Genomic DNA, 21,695 nt, shown 5'->3' with positions numbered 1-21,695 from the left:
CAGGCCAGTCCACACCAGCCCTCTCCAGCTGGTCCCTGAGGAGCAGTGGCTGGTTGATGCTAAAAGTGCTTAAGAAATCAAAGTTCTCACCTCTCCAGGGGAAACAGAGCACGGGGCAGCAGGGACATGGTTTCCTGTCCACAGTCTGAGGAATGTGGGGCAGAAGGGCAGAGAGGACACAGAGGACAGACACAGTCATGGATAGGTGAAGGTGAAGATATTTAATGAGACAGTTACATTAGGATACATGGGATCTCTTAACATAGACAACAGTAAGCGCTCCATAGAACTTATTACACTGGGCTAAATATAAGGATCACATCATATGTACAAAATGTGTGCGTAAATATGAGAGAGAAGTCACATGACTACAGAATAAGAGGCACTGCACGATACAAAGCACATACCCTCTGTGTGTTTGGGGTTTACCTGGTTCTCCCCACAAATACTAACAAAGTATTTACCCAGTACTGCTGCAGTACTACTGCAGTACTACTGCAGTACTTATGTCCTCTGCATTCTACTGTACACATGCATCTCTCAGAGGAACTTTATGTTCCTATTACAGTTTCTAATGTCCATTGAATACAAAAGCACCAGAGGAAAGTGACAGACTGTGGGTAAGTGCTCTGTTGTTTAACAATTATCTACATTTACAAACATGTTTGAGCCTGGTTCATTCAGAGGACCCTCCACCAGGGGGCACAAGAGGTGGTCCTGCCCCTGTTTGCACAAATGACAAATACATAATGGACTCTCATTGTTGAAATCATTTCCAATAAAGTGCTTACAATTAGTTTCAATAGAGGTTATGCACTGACATAATTTTATATGAAAAATGTTCCTCAACATTCTGACTGATAAATGTGCATGTAGTCCCTGTCCCTGTTGTTTAACTGCTCACTGGTTTTCCACAACTGTTGAGTTGTTTTTCTCCTTTCAGATTTCAGGTACAAACTAAATATTTAGCAGAGTTGTAGTAGTGTAGTTGATTTTTGTATTTCTTATTAAACTGAAGCTCTTTCACATTTTAGACATGTTTTGAGTTCTTAAGTAGAAAATGTCATTGCTCACCATTGACACTCATATAATGATGATGTCATCTGCATAACCTCTGTTCACATGTGTAAATGTCCAGGAGACTTTGGGTAAGAGCCAATCATTTGAGAGTTACACAGCTGGACTCACAATCTGAAGCCTATCCACACTACACATCTGTTCTACTGTTACTGTCCAGAGAGCATGTGTGAATGAACCAGGCCCAAACAGATGTCTAAAAGCTGCCTTCACAGGTCTGGTGTGAGAGCTGTGCCTGGACGGATTGTACTGCGACTCCACTGCGTGCTCACGACAGAACCTTTGCCTAAACAAGAACACCAAAACATTCGGCTCAATCTCTATAGCAACACCAAAATATTCGGCTCAATATCCATAGCAACCAAGCTTTTAGTGTTAGTGCCTGAGGATCTGCAGCAGTCCGGCTCTGCAACACTGCCCTCTGCTGGCTTTGGGCAAGTGCACCTTTGGTTTAAAGTGCATCTGACAGGTTTTGATGATTGTGTAATTCCTACTGAAGTTGGTGGGATAATACCAGTTGCAAATATAAATGAGCTTTACACAAATCAAGAAGCATTTTGAAAATAAAAGTTAAAAAATATGTTGAAAATTACAAACATCACACTAGGGAGAATCGTTAGGGCCAATTAATATGCAAGAGGCACATTTTTGTGATACTTTAAACATTACCTCAGCAAAATAAAGGTGTTTTCTTATAATTTTTTTGTGTGAAATATAGTTTCTGTGTAAGTTAGGAAAGTTTGGGCACAGTGTGATGTCATGATTTCCAACCAGAATTAAAATTTAAACCTGAAAAATGGTCAAATATATATATATATTTTTTTAGTTTAACAAAAAATCTGAAATATAATGATCTGAATTGTGTTTTAGTGAAATGAGTAGTCTAACCTGTCAAAGGCACTTTTAGGTTCAAATATACAAAATATATAGTCATGTGTTTAAGTGTTAATGCTTTGTTTTAAAAGGCACAATATACATTTCCCTTTATGAACGATAACATCCACAGCTGAGTTGAGACAGCCTAAAGTTTTCTGCGCCCTGTGTCCCCCAGACCCAGAAGACTGAGCTACAGACCTGTGATGAGGTCCAACAGAGCCCCCCTCAGGAGGGACTTGTGCGTGTTTCTCCACTCTCTCCCTTAGTGCCCAGAGGCATCAACACATTATAAATACTCAGGTTTTGAACCAAAAAAATATTTCAGATACAAAGAAAGCAATGCTCAACCGTGTTGGAATTACTTAAATCAAATATAACCAAAAGAAAACAAAATATAACTGTTTAAATTTGGCACATTTCAGTTGTTGTAATTATCTGATCATATTTTTCCATCTAAAGCAATTCCAATAGGGTTACAGCACTATATTTGTACAGATGAGACATGAGACTGTGATTCTGGTTACATTTAGGGACGCACTGATCCAGCTTTTATAATAATACCAATTTCATTGCTAGCTTTAAGACTCTCTTTAAGACCCGATATCAGCCGATTCTAGTGCAGACACTGAAAACAGCATTTATTTCCTTTACACTAAAGTAAAATAAGACAAAGCTGATCAAAATGTGTCATATTGCTGTTATTTATTCCACATGTAACTACAGAAAAACACTGTGTAAATCATGAAGCTATCTGGGCCGACTAGTCTAATTATATCAATTTATATGCACAACCAGGATATCAGCTGAACCAATATTTGGATGTTAATATTCCAATATATTATATCATAATATAATATTCTGATTCAGCTAATTTTAGTATCAGGCCAATATCTGATACCAGTATTGGATCGGTGCATCCCTAATTACACTGATAGCAAAGCGGTCTGATCACGTTTGCATAGCTGTGTGGGTCCATGACCAGGTCCTATATTATACAAATCAATATTTTTTTACTTAAAACCATGTTCTTTCCTCAGACAAAACCTTGAGTTTTGGGTTATGCTTTAAAATAAGGTTCATAAGTGAAATATTTTAAGCCATTATTGAAATGGACATTTTGTCATGTTATAATGTTCCCTTATCTAAAACATGCTTAGAGTGGTATTTAGCTTCATTTGCGCTTATTTCATTAATCCTTTTTATGAGGTTGTCTTCTCAGCCCCAGAAATCACTCCATTTCAATTTTCCTCTGACAGTTACGTCACTGGTAAAAATCTGGAAGGCTCTAGTGCAGTTTTAAGTCCATAAATCACTGACTCGTTCTGAGCCGTTAAACTGCATTCATTAAAATAGCATGCTTATGTTAGCATACCGGGCCATGTTGCTTAAATGGCTAGTTTTTGTTTTTTCCATGGTTCACTCCCACTGCTGCCAAGTAGGGTTATATAAACATAGGCATCATTAAATGTTCTAAACATGCGATGCCAAAGCAAAAGTACAAAAGAACATGTTTAAAGGCCAATAACAATACAGATAATGCATACTATGTCCTATATGTGTCTATAAGCATTTAAACATCTTATCACCAATTGTAAACTTATAAACAGCTTACTGATGAACCTTATTTCAAAGTGTCATTTTTTTCTACCTCTCAACACCATCTGCAGGTAATCCAAAAGAGTCCATTACCTTTAGCAGAATCCATTTTCAAACCAACTTTAACATTAACAGCTACCGTTTTAGACTAATTTAAACCGATTCACTGGTGCCCTTTGCTGGAGTTCTGCAACTTTGGGGAACAGATCATTTTGTGTGTTTTATGTACATATGCGCTATTAGAAGTTTTAAAATATGAAAGAATACATAGTACAGAACCCTCAGTATTTGAGATATCTGCTCTCAGGTACATGAGAGCCATGAGTCTTTGGCTTCAAATCATTTTAAGTTCTCTTACAACAAACATCCTCCATCCAGGGTTCAATCAGATGTCTCTTAGCGTTTAACACCGTCTTCCAAAGTCCTCCAAAGTGTCCTCCAAAGTCCAGAGTGTAGGATCCTTTTTCACAGTCCTCCTTCCTAAACTAGGCAAGTTTTGGTGAGTGTGGAAAACAGGTTTAAAGATGCTACAGTCTAATGTCCTTTAGTCCACAGAGGAGGCTGATGTCCTCTAGTCCACAGAGCAGTAAAATGTACTTTAGCCACGAGGATCGTCTAATGTCCTTTAGTCCACAGAGGGGGGTCTAATGTCCTTTAGTCTACAGAGGAGGGTCTAATGTCCTTTAGTCTACAGAGGAGGGTTTAATGTCCTTTAGTCTACAGAAGCAGGTCTAATGTTCTTTAATCCACAGAGGAGGATCTAATGTCCTTTAGTCCACAGATGGTCTAATGTCCTTTAGTCCACAGAGGAGGGTCTGATGTCCTTTAGTCCACAGAGGAGCCTGATGTCCTTTAGTCCACAGAGGAGCCTGATGTCCTTTAGTCCACAGAGGAGGGTTTGATGTCCTTTAGTCCACAGAGGAGGGTCTAATGTCCTTTAGTCCACAGAGGAGGGTCTGATGTCCTTTAGTCCACAGAGGAGGGTTTGATGTCCTTTAGTCCACAGAGGAGGGTCTAATGTCCTTTAGTCCACAGAGGAGCCTGATGTCCTTTAGTCCACAGAGGAGGGTCTGATGTCCTTTAGTCCACAGAGGAGGGTCTAATGTCCTTTAGTCCACAGAAGAGGGTCTGATGTCCTTTAGTCCACAGAGGAGGGTCTGATATCCTTTAGTCCACAGAGGACAGTTCTACTGGTTGTCGGAGCAGTAGGTTCCTCCGTTGGGCGCAGAGGGCAGAGGGAAAGCCCCGGTCCCCATGGCAGCACAGTTCATCTGGAACACAGGAGATAATATTGTATTGTATACTGAAGCATTTCTCTTTATTCTCTTTCAGCAGCAGGATTTGTCATGTTGTTGTTGTTATGAACCCCCTTTCCTTATTTAGTGACATGTGTGTTCTATACAAATAAAATAAAACATCTTATACATGGTAAATTGTTCAAATTAGAATTGAACTCCTCCAAGTGATAAAATATTGACTATTGAGCAATTCCTATGCTAGCTGTACTACTTTGCTATACTCCAAAAATATCACACGTGCTATATTAACCCTCAAGCTTCCATTTATTGTGCATAAAGCTGAAGCCAGGGGCTAATGGTGGATTTTTATGTGTGTCCAAGCAAGGTTTAAAATGCTGACAGTTGTAGCATTTGTGGGGGTTTTTTAGCATCAGATTACAATCAGTTCTGAGACATCCTTCCCATTATAATGGGCCATTCTGATTTCCCCAGATTCTTTTAATAATAAGAAGAATCTAAAGGCATTTCTGTTTGGATTCATTTTTAGAAAACAAGTTCTTTTTTACTCATCACTGGCACATGTTTGAAATGTTGGCTATTTTCCCATTGATTATAATGGGGCCTTGTAATTAATCTAGACATTTGCATATTTTAAAATATTTTTAAAGGGAAATATGGTGAATTCAGTTATGAATACTAAAAACATTTCACTTGTTTTCTTAAGGATAGACATAAATCTTTAGATTGAGCTGAAAAAAAATCAACACTGATTTTATAGATATTTTTGTAAGTGAACATTTGTGTCCTAAGTCTGACAAAATAAACATTCTGAGTGTTCCAATGCAGTAGCAAATAAAGTAATATACGTATACTATATAAGTATTTAATTAAAAACTAGGATAAGAAATAGGCTAAGTCACATAATTTGGTATCATTAACTGAACTAAAATAGTGGGCAGACAAAGTTTAAGGAATTGGCCACACAGACAAAAATATCCATAGAGATGCCTGAGGGTTAAATATAAAAACTCCGTGGTGTTACCTTGGTCTGCTGGCTGAAAAACGGCTGCACTGGTTGAAGCTGAGTGTCCAGGTTGAAGGACATTGGGGGGTTAGGGACCTCCTGGTGCTCCTGGTACAGGCAGTAGAGCCTGGAGGGTTCTGGGTGGAGCTCTGAGCTGAGGGGGACTCCATTCACACAGGGCTGGGAGAACATGCAGCTGGAGGGCTGGCTCTCATGCTGAAGGCTGTGGTTCATGTGGTGGTATCCGTTGGAGAGGGAGGTGTGGTGGGACTGTGTCTGGGGCCAGACTGGTCTGTGCTCTGGAGGGCACTGTACTGATGAAGCTAACATGCAAGGGTTAGATCTTTGGTCTGAAATGCTGCTGAATGGTCCAGGCTCCATGGAGACAGTCTGTTTAGGGACAGCGTAGTTCCACTGGGGACATGAACTGCTGATGCCCTGGTTTAAGGGAGTTTGTGTGTACGTACCCCCCAGCTCGGGGTGGTGCAGAGGGGGAGGAAGAGCTGCCTGTCTGGGCTGGAGTTGCTCCGCTGAGGACTGGCTTGTTCTGCCATTACTGTTCACACAGGCCTTCAGAAAGCCCTGGGGCTGAGCACACTGCAGAGGGAAGCCTGGGTCCACCGCCCTGTGGTTGTTCTGGTTCTCTGCTCCAAAGCTGTAACACAAAGGCACTGTCCCCTTCAGAGCAGGACCATCCATATGGCTCAGTCTGGAGGTGACCTGTGGTGCCTCTGCCTGGGGCATGAGCTCTGTTTTGGGGATAATATCACTGAGACAGTCCAGTGGTAACTGCAGATCCTGCAGCAGCTCCTGGTCAGGGCTCTGGGTATGGAGATCCAGGGAGGACAGACTCCTGGGGACGTCCTCTAGATGATCCAGGAAGGTGAAGCCCCCCTCCTTCTGGAACTGCTCCTCCACAATGGACAGAATGTCTCTGCTGAGGACAGTGTTGAGGTCGGAGCTGCTCACGTTCAGGGACATGAGGGTGCTCTCCCAGCTCCTCAGCTCCTCTGGTTCCACCCCCAGAGAGGACACCAGGTCGCTGTCCCCCAGCACCTGCTGCAGAGTGTCCATCATGTCCTGCACACTGGACTCGGTCTTCATGACTGTGCCCGGAGCTGCACTGGAGCCAAGGGGCCACAGGTCCCCGGGCACGCTCACTGTTGCATGGGTGTCCCTGAAGGCCACGTCGTGCATGGAGCTGATGCTGGGTGGGCTGTGGGGGCAGTACAAGGACTGGTCCTGGCCCAGCATGCTGCCCAGGATGGAGTTTGGCGTCACAGTGTACTCTGTCTTCCTCTGTTTGGGTACAGAGCACTGCTCTGGAGGCTCCATGCTGGGGGCAAGATCATACAGCAGAGCATCCCCAGATGCACAGCTGAAGGGCAGTTGCAGCCGGCGCAGACGCAGGTGTTCCTCTCCCTCTTCATTCCTGCATCACAGACATGACTAAAGAAACATACTAAAGATATAACACATGCCTGAGCCCTGAGGGTCTACACTTACGTCAGAGCTTTCATCTTGGCGATGACGAAATCAGGTTTGCCTCCTTTAAAGACCAGCCTGGCATTGGACTGGACCCACATCCAGGAGTTGTTCTTAGTCAGAAGGCGGAAGACAGTGAAACCAGAGACTCCAGTCTTCATCACTGCACAATCATAGACATCACAAATAAGGATGGACCCAAAGCTTGTGTGTGTGAGCAGAGCAGAGGCTTACTCTTCAGGTGCTGGTCGGCACAGTACATCATGTCTGCTGCGTGGACAAAGTGGTACCCAGAGCCAGGCGCACACAACTCCATCTCCGTGTAGCCCAAGATCACCTCCCCCCTGAACACAGCACACAGCATGGACATCAGTACACAGTGAGAGGAAGGGTTAGTATTCATACACATTTACTTTAAATACATTGTGTACATAGTGTTGTTCTAAAATTACAAACACGATTTCAATACTAAAGAAAAGACTCAATACTCAGCACCAATATCATGATGATAATAAAAAAATAAACACTCTTTTTTAAGACAATAGAATGGGATTTTAAACATTAAATCATATTATTCTCTTTTATATTCCCGTGTGGCCTTATATCTGTGTAATCCCTCAGTCATCCAGTATATTCCATAGTGGTAATGTGTGTATACTAGTCTATGTGTCTTATACTTGATTTGATACAGCTCAAGATCATTTTAAAGCTATTCAAGAAAGGTTAATTTCCTGTGAATGTGACTTTTTTGTATCGATACCTGCTCAAATCAATATAATGTTTCGATACTACTTTTAATATTGATTAGTATCTGATTTTCGATACTTTTGACAGTCCTAATAGTATGTTTTGACTGAAGGTAGCTATGGGCTTATAGTATGAGTAAAGTACATTATGGTGGGTGGGTACCTCGCGTCGATGCCCAGAGGGGTGAAGTCCAGCTTGTGCTTGGTCTGGAACAGCAGCGTCTTAGTTCGGATTTCCAGGATGGATGGAGGCTGCAGAGGAGTGACCACAGAAAACAGGGCCAGCTGAGGGGGCACCAGGGTCCCATCCTCAGCCCGCTGGTTCTGACCGTGCAGGTACTTCAGACGCCCAAAGAAGTTCAGCGCCTGTACCAAGAGATGCATTTACAATTATTGTGTGAAATAACAACACCACTTTGCCACTATTCAAAGCTGCAATCTGTAATTTAAAGCTCCTATGACAGACTGGACTCATTTCACTGAAACATTCTTTTTTGTAGAAAATGTTTGACATATTTTTCAACTTTTTTGAATTTCCTTTATAATTGGTGTAAAACTATATTTTATATTTATAACAGGTATTATCCCACCAAATAAAAAATGATCAAAACCTCTCATATGCACTTAATTTTCATATGTTATTACTATTTCTGTATTATATAAACAGAGGTGGGTAGTAATCGGTCAGCTGCATAACTTTTAAAGAAACTGTACTTTTCAGACTACTTTTCTAACAGCATACTTTTACTACTACTTGAGTAATACTTATATTGAAGTAACAGTACTCTTACTTGCTGTGGTTACTCTTCCCACTGTGATTACGTCTACAAGTGACAAAACTTTATGTTGCTGTATGAAAAGATTTGAAATTTTGTGTTTCTTGCTCCTTCAGATAGGATCTAGTTTGTCTCATTTTTGTGTCTGTCTTTATTTAATGTTTTGTCCTTGAAAACATGTAGGCCTGTCACGATAACACATTTTGAAGCTCGATATAGTGCTACAGAGCTATAGTGCCATAAGATAACATTAGTCAATATAGTATTCATCGTGACATCGCAACACTCTCGAATCCATATAAACAACTTGGGAAAACAGATAAAATAAATTAAAATCTTAAATATAATGATGTTAACTATGTTTTAGTGAAATGTGTAGTGGATATGCACTTTAACCATAACCCAGAACAAACATCTGAAGTGAAAGTCCAACTCTGCCACAAATGTCTGACCTGTCCCCCAGTTATGAATCTACATAACTTCTGTTGGTGATTTTCAGATTCGAGAGTGTTATGATTGTTGTGGAATTTTGCGTCCCCTGCACAGACTTAAAGGGACACCCCCAGTCCAGTGTTGACATTTCTTTGTGGTTAGCTCTGTCGCCATTCAAGTGTTACAGAGTTTGTCCTTTTTTAACTTTATCATCAGTTGCCACCACATGAACTCGCCTCACAGAATCGATCTGCTGTGCACTGCTCGTTTTATCTCAGCCAGCTTGTCTCCAGGCTGTCTTTCTTAGTCCCTACTCAAACCTCCTTGTGTGGAAGCATAGTCACACTTGAATAGCCAATACTAATGCACAGTGTTGAGTATTCAAGTCACCATGTTCTGGACTGATGGTAAATAAACTTCTCCGGCCTCAGACATCCATCCACGGTCTCCTGCCTCTCTTTACAACTGCAGGACTCGTCAGGACAACACTTACTTTCCGTAACAATGATGTCATACGCCCACATGGGGGACAAGAGCCAATTTTTCCTTTTTATTGCATTGTACTTTGCCCTGAAATATCCAAAAAGTAAATGCACAAATGTTGAACCTGATCATTTCTATTAGTGATTAGATCCAAGAACTCACTGTACTACAACCGAAATCTGCATTTTAGCTGCAGACATTTGCATTAAATATGATTGGTCTATAGAATTTTGTGGCGTTATCTGAAACCCAGCAATAAAGATGTTAAATGTCACTTCAAGGTCCATCAGCGGATTTAACAATGAACATGTTTACAATTTCCTCTTTTTTTAGTGATAACACATCTCATGTTAAAAAGAAAATGCCGAGCAGTTAGTGAGAAATACACACTCGTAATCCTATGTTATGATAGATTATTACTATATTATTTACCCTATTTGATACAATTCGTGGTTAAACATAGGCTTTTGAAAGGTAATTGTATCTTGTTTGATGAATAAGGAACAAAAACAAAGCTATAAATCACTTAACACTTATCACTTAACAACTCTACGGACGGGATGCTCTAAATAATCGGCATTTCCTCTGTGGGCGGGGCTTAGTGGCCCATGTCAGTCAAAGCGAACTAACCTCTGCGTACAGCATTTTTCATGAGCGTGAGTACATTTCATAATCAGCAGATATAATTACAGCAAATATTAAGGCCATTCCTAAACCTAAGCTTGACCCTATCCTTAACCTTAACCTGATAGTGAACAAAATATATTGTCAAAAATCAATATTGGCGAGCATGACCACTAAGACAAAGTGGCTGTTGTTTGGCGTAACTGTGTAACTGAATGGCTTCTTGTGATTATTTTATTTAATTCTAAGTTAATTTTGTATTGTCAGAAAAGTTTTCGACCCGGCAGCACAGGTAAATAGGAGAACACAGTTAAAAAGTGGGTTGCCATGGTTGCAATAGAATGTCACGTGATTCCGCCTCATGAAATCCTACATGCGTACAGAATGTTGAGAGTAATTTATGCACAGAGCCGTACCAGGAAGCCCGAGGAGTTGTCCAGGAGGCAACGGAAGCGGCAGCAGAAGTTACGCTCCAGGAAGGACGTGTTCTCCTGAGGGATGATCTTAGGGTCGTAGGTCACCAGGTTAGTGCTGACGTCCGCAGAGCTCTGGTCATCTGAGGGAACAGAAGGATCACTGTAGAGCACTTAAAGAAGACATATTGTGCATGTGTCTGCTATACAGTTATAGTCTATGACACCCGTGCATCATTATGTAGTAATTAGCCCAATGGGTGCGGATGTCACCATAAACGTCCTTACAACAAGCACCATAAGCTGTCAGCACACTAGCGATAGTGATATAAAAGAAAGTACTACTATTTAGTGTTAAAAATCACATTCTATTGTCTAAATAAAGAGTGTTTCTATTGTTATAACAGTATCACAAACAGCATTGAGTATTTACTTTTAGTATCATTACAACACTATTGCAGGCAAAGCAATAATGTCTCCATGGAGACAAGCACGTGGCAAAACCTCCATCAGAAAAGTGACACAGTGCAATTTTAACAGAAAGTTGTATTTATGATTTATGATGACTTGTGTATGTTGGACTGACTTGTGGTGGTGTTGGGGTCCAGGGCGAAGTGCAGCTGCTGTCTGAAGAGTGCACGGTCCTCAGTGTGGATGAGTTCAAACACACTCTGGTGCACCACGTCCGACTGCACAAAACACACACACGCGCATTAGATTCTCAGGCTTCTGGGGACATCATATTTCATTTAATTTTTTCTATTTGAGCCTCTTTTCCTTACATTACATTAAAGGGCACAATTATGGTATTTTCTGATCTTTGTTATAATGTTTCCTTACGAAAAACATACATAGAGTCGTCTTTTGTTTCATTCACACGTTGAACACACAAACCCAGCACCCTGAGTTCTTCTCTCAATCTGAAAACCCTCTATTCCACCTTGTTATGTCATGTGGTAATACAGGAAGTGTTCCACTGTGTTTTTAAACTTCATACACATTCACTAAAATCATTTGGATGATTTCAGTCCTGAAATTGTCAATCTCTACTAAACAAAATGTAAAGTGTTTGGTTTGATAGAAGAACTCAGCCTAAATATACAAGATTTGTGTATTAAACATGTGCAAAAGAAACAACAACATAGGAAACAACATTTTAACATAGATCAGAAAATAGCATAACTCCTAACCTTAACCTATTTTCAAATCTGAACTTTCAACCAATGATGTTGATCTGATACTGAAGGACTTGTCTCATGAGGGCATGATTTAGTAAACATTTCAGGAGGATTGCGTCAGATACCCTATCCTGCGTGCTTACCTGGTGGAAACCCAGAAAGTCCTGTATAGTGGGCGAGGTGTAGAAGATGTATCCCTCCGCTGTGACCACCAGCACAAAGCCATTCAGTGCCTGAGGATCAACCACAAGATCATAAATCAGACCCCAAACTTCTCAAAATGCACCTTTCTCACAGAGACACATAAAGATGACACCTTAAAGGACCCATACTAGATTTTTCACATGTATTTGAGCAAAAAATGTGTCTCACACCAGTACAAATATATTGTATAAACAGCTCTTGGGGTCAAAATAAGCTGTCTGCATCAAATTTAATATCCGACAATCTGGAAGTGTGTGTTAACATGCTAGTTGTTAGCTTTACCAACATGTTCAGAGTTTTGAAAACTCATTGTGATGAATATTTAGGATGCTCTGAATGCATAAGGGAATTGAGGAATAACTTTGGACCACTGCAAACTGTTTAAAATAAACTAGTTCTGTTTTTCACGTTTTTAAGACAGTAAAAATCTAGTACAGTGTATTTAAAGTAGCACAAACTTTCCAGTCTAGTTGCACTTAAGGCAGAGGGATTTGTTCATTTCTAATTGCATTGCAAATGTTTTCCTCTTGCACATTTTTCCAATGTGGTTTTTAACTACTAGTGGCAAATAAACTCACCAAACTAACCTAAGCTAATTCTAAGTCCAATTTATTACAGTTGAAATCCAAAAACATTACACAAAATTTAAAGTACTCCCGTAGTTCATAATAAATGCAATATCCAAAATGTCAGGAAATGTTTTGATACAAAACATTGTAATATGTCAACAAAATGAAACCCAAGTCTAGTGGTATCCACCTCAAACATGTTCAGTGTATTAGAACATAAAAACATGGATGCTAGCTGTTAACATTCTTTCTCTATCAAGGGTTTTATAGCAGATTTCACCACACGTCTCTATAGCATGGAGAGCTGTATAAAACATTATGACCCTCTTTTATGGTCACATGACTGAGAGTCAGTTTGGGCTTATGGAATATTAATTCTGTTATAGCAGGTGAACAGCTTGAGACACAAAGCTCATTATAGGGTTTTATTTAAAGCTAATAAATAGGAAAAGTTATCTATTTAGGATGAAGAGGATTTATTTCACTTTCATTTTTGACTCTTGTGTCCTTTTGTTCTTTGCGCTAAGTCACTCCCCCTTCAGAGCACTATCACAACAAAAGCAGGGCATTCTGTTACGCAACTACTGCACATCGTATCAAGTTTGTTTGCACTTTTAGGTTGTATTCATTGTATTTGAGGTTGTTGGTGCTTACCTGGAGCAGCAGATCTCCCTCACTGAAGTTCACCCCGTCGATGGAGGAGACCTGGTGCTGAGCGGAGCTGAGGGCAGGGACCACATTAACCGCTGCAGCGCCCTTCTTCAGAGAGGCTGTGGGGACAAAACAACACATGAGCACACCCACAGAGGACGTTGAGGGATGTAATATTCACACTGACAATGGAAGAGAACTAAAACAGGACAAAAATGCACTAATCACTACATAACAAACAACAACATTCAAGTCAATAGCTTTACCAAAACTAGCTGGCATTGCTAGGTAACTTTGTGCCGCTTTTGTCCAGAGAGTGGACCAATCACAGAGCAGCATTGAGGTTCATGTGGAAGCCAAAGGAAAGTGTCACTGTATATTTGTTTTTTGTTGACTTTTATCTCAAGTTGGTTTAAATGTGCTATAGAAATAAACTTGAATTGAATAAAATACAACCTATTCATAATATTAAAATGATAATTACTCATATAGATAACATATTTAAACTATAACTTTAATAATAATCGTGCCATAATAGTTAATCACAATTAATTTGACCAATCGGGACACCAAATTTCAATATCGTTCCACGCCTAAATGACGCACCGGCTTGGAGTTCCATGCCACCATTTCTCTATATAGCAAACTCACTATGTTTACATGCACATCAACAAAACATTGAAACAGATTTTTCTAAACGCACGTAAACCTGGAAGTACGACTGAGGTGCCGTGGTGTCGAGTAACGCAGCTCCTAACATGTCTGAAGATCAAAACATGTTGTATATCTATATCTGCCAAAAGTGTGGGTTCGTGACAGCCGTTTTTATCAGGCTGTAAAGTTTAGTGCTAATGCTAAATTACTAGATAAACCTGAACGTCTCTTAGCTTCCTTTGACCTGCAGTAGACTGGGACAGAGTGGTCGGACAGGTTTTGGAGGAAAGGCGATTTGAATTTGGCTGTCTAGAGTACTGTGTGCATGTAAACGTAGTGACTGTGTGTGTGTGTGTGTGTGTGTGTGTGTGTGTGTGTGTGAGCCGGGAAATCCCTCCTCTGAATGGGGCCTCTGTTCCCCATGTGAGAGCATATGAGTGGGTGGGTATTTATCACACTATGGGGACTCAAATATGTACACTAGCGCTGTCACGATACTAAAAGTTTAAAGTCAATTTCGATACTACAACTGAATCATAGTACTTTCTTTTATATTCCCCTGAGGCCTTATATCTGTGTAATCTCTCAGTCGTCCGGGTAGGTTCCATAGTGGTCCATGGGTGTATACTAGTCTATGTGGTCTCATTTTTCATTTCATTTTTAGTATTGATCCTACTCAAATAAGTATCTAGTTTCAGTAGTTTTAGTATCAATTAGTATCTGGTTTTCGATACTTTTGACATCTCTACTGTGCACACACTCTGTTTCATAATCATGTACAGCTACGCTTAGTCCTAGAGAGGGCGCTGAATCGGTGAGTCACTTCCTGGTCATGACTGTGTGACCTCTGATCCGTGACCCCTGACCCTACCCGCAGCGTCTGGAGAAGTTATCTGTTTACATTCCTGGTGGAGTGGAGAATGCAGCCTGAATGCAACACAAACACTACAATTAAAGGCAATTAAAGTGAACCTTAATTTAAAAAATATATTTCACAAATCTGATGACAATATCTTAACTATATCTTGCTATAAAACTTCAAATTTTGCCTAATTTGCAGTAATCAGTATTTAGAGAGCGATATCAACAAATCCTTCTGGACGATCTGTCAAAATCTTGTTGAAGTATCAAAAATTTTACCATAACAAAAGCAAATGTTTTTGGGGGTTTTTTTTGCTTTGTTTTATTTCACTACAAACTGTGAGCAGACTTGCATCTCCACAAACCTGACTCTACTTTGGCCTGGAGGAGGGCCATGGAAATATTGTTCCTTTGGCTATAATCTTCCACAGTATGGCAAAAACACATCTATCTCCATGAATAATGTTCAGAAGTATGGTTTTAACTTATTATTTTTTTTATTTATGTATTTGGAACTTATGCATGGAATCATACAGGGGACATGCCACCTCCAAAAAGTTACACTGTGTTGCATTAAGTTCAAGATTGTAAGGTCCGGTGTTTGTATAGGTGCCAATATAAGAGTTCCATCTTTATTCAGTGGTGGAAAGAGTACTGAAAATTGGTACTCAATCAAAGTATTTTATTTTACTTTATTTGATTAGATTATATATTTTATTATAATAATAATAATAATAATAATAATAATAATAATAATAATAATAATTATTATTATTATTATTATTATTATTATTATTATTAAATTTTTATTTTATAACATTTTTTTTAAAGTTTATTTCAGTCACAGGTATAAACAGTAATATTTCATCTGCAGGAGGATTGAAAATATGTAGGCTAAAGCTTAATCTTATCAGACCTACCTTTATACATCTACATCATAGTATTATCTTTAAACTAGTTCATAAAAATAGCAAAAGGAAACAAACAACGCAGTAACAATACAGCAGTGTAGTAATAGTAATATTGTTATAAGTAGTAAAAGTAAGTAAAAGTAAAAAGTACACTACCCAGAGTACTAGTTACTACTTACTTTTCAACCCAATTTTAGAAGTATTATATATAGATCACGCTTTTATACAAAACTCGACCACTCAAAAAAATACAATCCGTGTATTCTCTGAGCGCTGCCAGTGAAAGCAGGCGGTACAGAGCTGGTATGTGTGTTTGTGGGTTTGAAACTGGTAGAAAGGAGCGAAAACAGACCAGGACTTGCACAGTACTCAGTCATATCTATGATTTAAAATGTTACTAATTACAATGACGTGGTTAGAATTATACTCAGTTACAAGTACAAGCACAGGTTTGAAACTCTATACCAAAAAGTACAAATACCTCAAAAATCTAGTCAACTGCAGTAACGTGAGTATTTGTAGTAAGTTCAACGTCCCATATAACTCTACGGATGTAAATAAATTTGATAAAATAACGAAACGGTGAACCATCTTTAGGGGCAGATTGGGTACGGTTGGTGCCAGTGAAAAAGTATATGTTGAAAATAAAAAAAAACTCGATATAGTTGTGTCTGTAGTGTATTGTTGATCTGATAATAAAGACTTTTACATCATGGATGGAGGGAGGAGGGAGGGGGGGTGATTTTTGTCCCGTTAAAGCAAGCAAGTCCCCACGAAGTGCTAACTACTCACCCACACACACCCACGCAAGCTACACACACAGAGCTGGGCCTAGCGTGCGAACTTTCAACCTCTGGCATCCTGCGCCGACAACGCGAGGATGTGGGAGAGAGGGAGAGAAGAGGGGGAGAGGGGGAGAGAGAGAGAGCGGCGACGACGTGAGGATGTGGGAGAGAGGGAGAGAAGAGGGGGAGAGGGGGAGAGAGAGTGAGAGAGAGAGAGAGAAAGCGCCGACAACGCAAGGATGTGGGAGAGAGGGAGAGAAGAGGGGGAGAGGGGGAGAGAGAGAGAGAGAGCGCCGACAACGCAAGGATGTGGGAGAGAGGGGGAGAACAGGGGGAGAGGGGGAGAGAGAGAGAGAGCGCTGACAACGCGAGGATGTGGGAGAGAGGGGGAAAGAGAGAGAGAGAGAGCGCTGACAACGCGAGGATGCGGGAGAGAGGGGGAGAGAGAGAGAGAGCGCCGACAACGCGAGGATGCGGGAGAGAGGGGGAGAGAGAGAGAGAGCGCCGACAACGCGAGGATGCGGGAGAGAGGGGGAGAGAGAGAGCGCTGACAACGCGAGGATGTGGGAGAGAAGGAGAGTAGAGGGGGAGAGGGGGAGAGAGAGAGAGCGCCGACGACGTGAGGATGTGGGAGAGAGGGAGAGAAGAGGGGAGAGAGCGCCGACGATGTGAGGATGTAGGAGAGAGGGAGAGAAGAGGGGAGAAAGAGAGAGAGAGCCCTGACGATGTGAGGATGTGGGAGAGAGGGAGAGAAGAAGAGGGAGAGAGAGAGCGCTGACGATGTGAGGATGTGGGAGAGAGGGAGAGGAGAGGAGGAGAGAGAGCGCTGACGATGTGAAGATGTGGAGGAGAGGGAGAGAAGAAGGAGGGGAGAGGGAGAAAGAAAGCGCAGAAAAATGAAAGGATGTGGGAGAGAGGGAGAGGAGAGGGAGATAGGAAGAAAGAAAGAGGAGACAAATACAAGGATGTGGGAGAGAGGAAGAGGAGGGGGGAGAGGGATATAGGGCGCTGATGATGCGAGGATGTGGGAGAGAAGGAGAGGAGAGAGAGCGCCAACAACTCAAGGATGTGGGAGAGAGGGAGAGAAGAAGGGGGAGAGAGGGAGAGAGACAGCACAAACAAATGCAAGGATGTGGGAGAGAGGGAGAGGAGAGGGAGAAAAGGGAGGGAGCGCTGACAACACGAGGATGTGGGAGAGAGGGAGAGGGGGAGGGAGAGAGTGCCAACAACTCTAGGATGTGGGAGAGAGGGAGAGGAGAGGGAGAAAAGGGAGGGAGCGCTGACAACACGAGGATGTGGGAGAGAGGGAGAGGGGGAGGGAGAGAGTGCCAACAACTCTAGGATGTGGGAGAGAGGGAGAGGAGAAGGAGAGAGAGATAGCTGACAACGGGAGGATGTGGGAGAGGAGAGGGGGAGAAGGAGATAGAGAGCACAGACAAATGCAAGGAAACATTTAAACTTCACTTTATTCAAAGAGCATCTTTATTTAAAGATGCTCTCTCTATACACTACTATTCAAGGTGCATTGTGGGAAATTCAGAGCGCACTACTTTTGTACTCACTCTACATTGGGACAGCACTAACAATGACATGACCCAGTGGTGTACTTTTTCATTTTTTCAAACGTGACCCCGGGGGACAAGTGTAACTGTAGAGAAACATAATACCCAATCCATATGCAGCTGTGGGGTACACACTCAAAAAATAAAAATCCCCCAAAACAGAAAAAGACGGGGGTTTGTGATGGTCCTCCCCCAGAAAAAGTGATGCACTATTTTAGCGGCTCAATTGCCCATTCACTTAGTTGCATGATGTGGCTTTACTGTTTGATTGTTTTGAAATATCTAAATTAGCTGAAGACAATGTATTACCATGTTTTAGAAGTTTCACTTTCGTTTCTGACGCTCCAAGTCTCCCCTCCCTTTGCTCCCCATGTTAAGTCACTCCCCCTTCAGTGCGCTATCACAACACAATGAGCGTGCATCCTGCTAATGAAACTACTGCGCATCACATCAGGTTTGTCAAGTTTTTGTGTACAGTTTTGTATATTTATGGAGAATTGTCGTGTAGGAGCATGGGTGATGTAGGTTTGTGGGTGGAGCTTTGCACAGAATCTTACAGTTAACTATAAGGAGGGTTTGAATAGTGCCCAGAAGAGATTGCTAGATTACTCAAACATGCATGGATGACATCTAAAACCTCTTCAGGCGTGTTTTTGATGAGGGAACAATGTAATAACATGGAAGCAATCTCCAAAAGTCAATTCTGCATAATACCCCTTCATTAAAGACTGGGTCAAATGAAGGTGTATAAATATTACAAACCAAAAAAACCTGTTTATGTATTGCCCCTGGTGTCAAGTTGTAATTGTCTTGTGTGTCACCTGCCTAAAGACAACACATTTGGCATATTTACTCTGTAATTACAGTTGTTCATTGTCAAACAAATTAAATTAAATTAAATTTGAAAATCGCTTTGACCCTCAGGGAAATGTCACTGGAGCCTCTTATACAAATAGGCAGAGGCGTTACATTTTAAAGAAAGAGAAATGTTACTGTCCTTTACTTTTCAGAGTACTTTTCTGGCCACATACTTTTACTCCTACTACTTTAATACCAAATTTTTTTTTAGTATAGTTGCAGTATTCTTACTTGAGTAAAAGTTGTGGTTACTCTTCCCACTGTGAGTAAGTGACAAAAGCTTTATGTTGACAATATGAAATGATTTGAACATTTCCGTTCCTTCAGATATCATTTAGTTTGTCTAATTTTTGTGTCTATCTTTGAAAATACCAGATTTTGAGCATTATTTAATATTTTGTCCTTCAAATTCCATTCACTTCATATTATAAATCAGATGAGACATCCCAAGTTACTCTTTAAGTCTCTTTCAGTTCTTAAATACTTTTTCACTCTTGAGTTATTTCTTGGACCACTACTTTGTACTTGATTAATATTATTTTGAAGTAACGTTACTCTTGCTTGAGTACAATTTTTTACCACCTCTGACTATAAGTGCTGTGTTCCAAGAGTATAGAAGTGGAGAAGAGTGAAGTATGGGACAGAAGAGAGAGAGTGAGGTATCAGTGTGTCAGCAGAGTCTGGGCTGTGTTTCCCCGAGCGTGGACTGACAGGCGCTCAGCTGCTACGCCCGGGATGCCTGCCAGCCCGCTGTGCGTGTAAGCCTTTATTTAGACAGGGGCGGAGGGGGTGAGTGGAGAGAGGAGAGAGGGGAGAGGGGAAGGAGGAGGAAAGGAGGAGAGCAGGGGGGAGACAGCGAAGGAGTGAGAGGAAGGGCGAAGTAGAGGAGAGGGAGGAGAGTGGAGGAAGAGTAGTGCAGAGAGGAGGTACTTTCGAGCAGTAAACTCATAATGAAACAATGGTGTATTATACTTTCCTTGGGTTTCTACTTAGGGCTAGTTAGTTTAAAGGTTCAGTATTACGCAGAATTGACTTTTAGCTATATTAGCATGTTGTTGCCTCATGAACAACCTGTCCTGTTGCGGAGATGTTATGACTTTGTCTGGAATGTTCCGCACTATGGGACTGAACATATTTATCTCTCATTTACTTAATTCTGCGTGGTTTAATTGCTCATAAATACCTTGAAAAACATGCATTCTTACTGGGAGTGGGCTTGCTTCTCCACAGATCTGACCTAAAACTTGACCAGCCATGATGCCATGTGCTTGTTTTCATAGATAGATGAGTTGAAAGTGATACTGCAAAATGTTCAAGGCTAAAATAACATCTCCATGGAGAAAAGCTGGTGGTGGACCCTCCATTACAAAAGTAACAGCTACTTTTTAGCCTCAGTTGTTGCTTTATTTTTGAATATTTCAAAATACAAAAAAAATATACAACCGAACAAAAGACAAAACACCTTTTGTTCTGTTGTGATTGTCAGTAGAACGTCTGTAATATCTCTTGCAAATCCAGGGCTGAAATGATCAAACTTTTTAGTGAAAGTGCATGGATTTTAAAAACACAGTGGAGCATTTCCTGTATCACAACTCAATGACATCACAAGGTGGAGCACAGTGTTTGCAGCTTGAGAAAAGAACACTGCCTAAAGTCGCACATGCAGCCTGACCCAGGAATTTACCTGCACTTTGCCAGGACAGGGTCATGTGTGAACGAAGCCATGACTGATTTCCCTGCATTTCTGGTCTGGTAATTTCCAGAGTAAACGACCAGCAGTATGCAGGGAGAGCTTATGTGTGAGTAAAGGCAGAGAACTGCCAGGAATATTTGTCATTGCCTGATTTAGAAACTTACCGCAAACTGAGCCAGCACTGAAGTTACTATAGTAACCGTACTTGGGACAAATCTCATTTTTGAGATCCATTCGATCAAATTTACTGTTGGAATATAAACCTTTTTTGCTGATAAATACTTTATTTCAACTGTTAATAAAGGTTAGAAAACAGAGCAGCGCTGAGTAAAGTCTGACCTCAGTAAAACAGAGAACTTTGATGATTTCTTTACTTTGACAATGTTTGAATCCAGGCTAAAAACAATTCTGCTGTGCATGTGACTGAAAGGGTTTTATTCTGCATTATTCTCTTTTAAGGTTCATTTATGGTGATTATTAGTGATTATTTATTTTTTGATTTGTAGTATTGTGATTTTAATGTCTTTCTTATTCTGTAATGCACTTTGAATTACTTTGTGTACGAATTGTGCTAAACAGATAAACTTGCCTTGCTTTCACTGGTTAAAGAAGATCGTTTTTCTCTATTTGTAAAAAAAAACCTCTTGTATACTCAATATGTGTGCCAGACAGACAGAACACATAATAAACACCTTTAAAAGTGTTAAACGGTTAAAATTTAAAAGGTGTCAAATCGTCACTGACAAAATTGCTTGGTTTCCTGTCTGGTTGCATGTCTGGTTTCCTGGTTACAAGTCTGGTTTCAAGAGACAGGTTCAAGATTAAAGATTTTAGTGTCATTATCATAGAAAACAACAAAATTACGTTTATAGCATCAAGCACTGCATAGTTTGGACATAAAGTGCAACACAAAAGGTGCAAGAGCTTATCGACTAAGACCATATATAACCCCAATGTAAAGATTAGCACAATTATGACATTCAGTACAGCATATGTCTA

General features: G+C 40.7%; 1 protein-coding gene across 1 annotated transcript in view; it reads right to left on the bottom strand.

Moving 5' to 3' along the window:
- Positions 1-202: 202 nt before the first annotated feature.
- LOC117382067 (aryl hydrocarbon receptor-like) overlaps positions 203-21,695 on the bottom strand; it is a 36,494-nt gene continuing 15,001 nt past the window's right edge. Inside the window, exons 3-11 of the mRNA XM_033979119.2 lie at positions 13,376-13,491; positions 12,092-12,181; positions 11,357-11,459; positions 10,774-10,913; positions 8,206-8,408; positions 7,531-7,640; positions 7,318-7,459; positions 5,830-7,243; positions 203-4,820 (exon numbers count right to left, since the gene is read on the bottom strand). Coding sequence (XP_033835010.1) covers positions 4,737-4,820; positions 5,830-7,243; positions 7,318-7,459; positions 7,531-7,640; positions 8,206-8,408; positions 10,774-10,913; positions 11,357-11,459; positions 12,092-12,181; positions 13,376-13,491 — 2,402 coding nt within the window. The 3' untranslated portion in view covers positions 203-4,736. The remainder of the gene's footprint in view (positions 4,821-5,829; positions 7,244-7,317; positions 7,460-7,530; positions 7,641-8,205; positions 8,409-10,773; positions 10,914-11,356; positions 11,460-12,091; positions 12,182-13,375; positions 13,492-21,695) is intronic.

This window comes from Periophthalmus magnuspinnatus, chromosome 2 (genome assembly GCF_009829125.3).
Source record: "Periophthalmus magnuspinnatus isolate fPerMag1 chromosome 2, fPerMag1.2.pri, whole genome shotgun sequence".
Taxonomy (NCBI): domain Eukaryota; kingdom Metazoa; phylum Chordata; class Actinopteri; order Gobiiformes; family Gobiidae; genus Periophthalmus; species Periophthalmus magnuspinnatus.
Note: the sequence above shows the minus strand (reverse complement) of the source record. Positions and strands in the feature narration are given on the sequence as shown.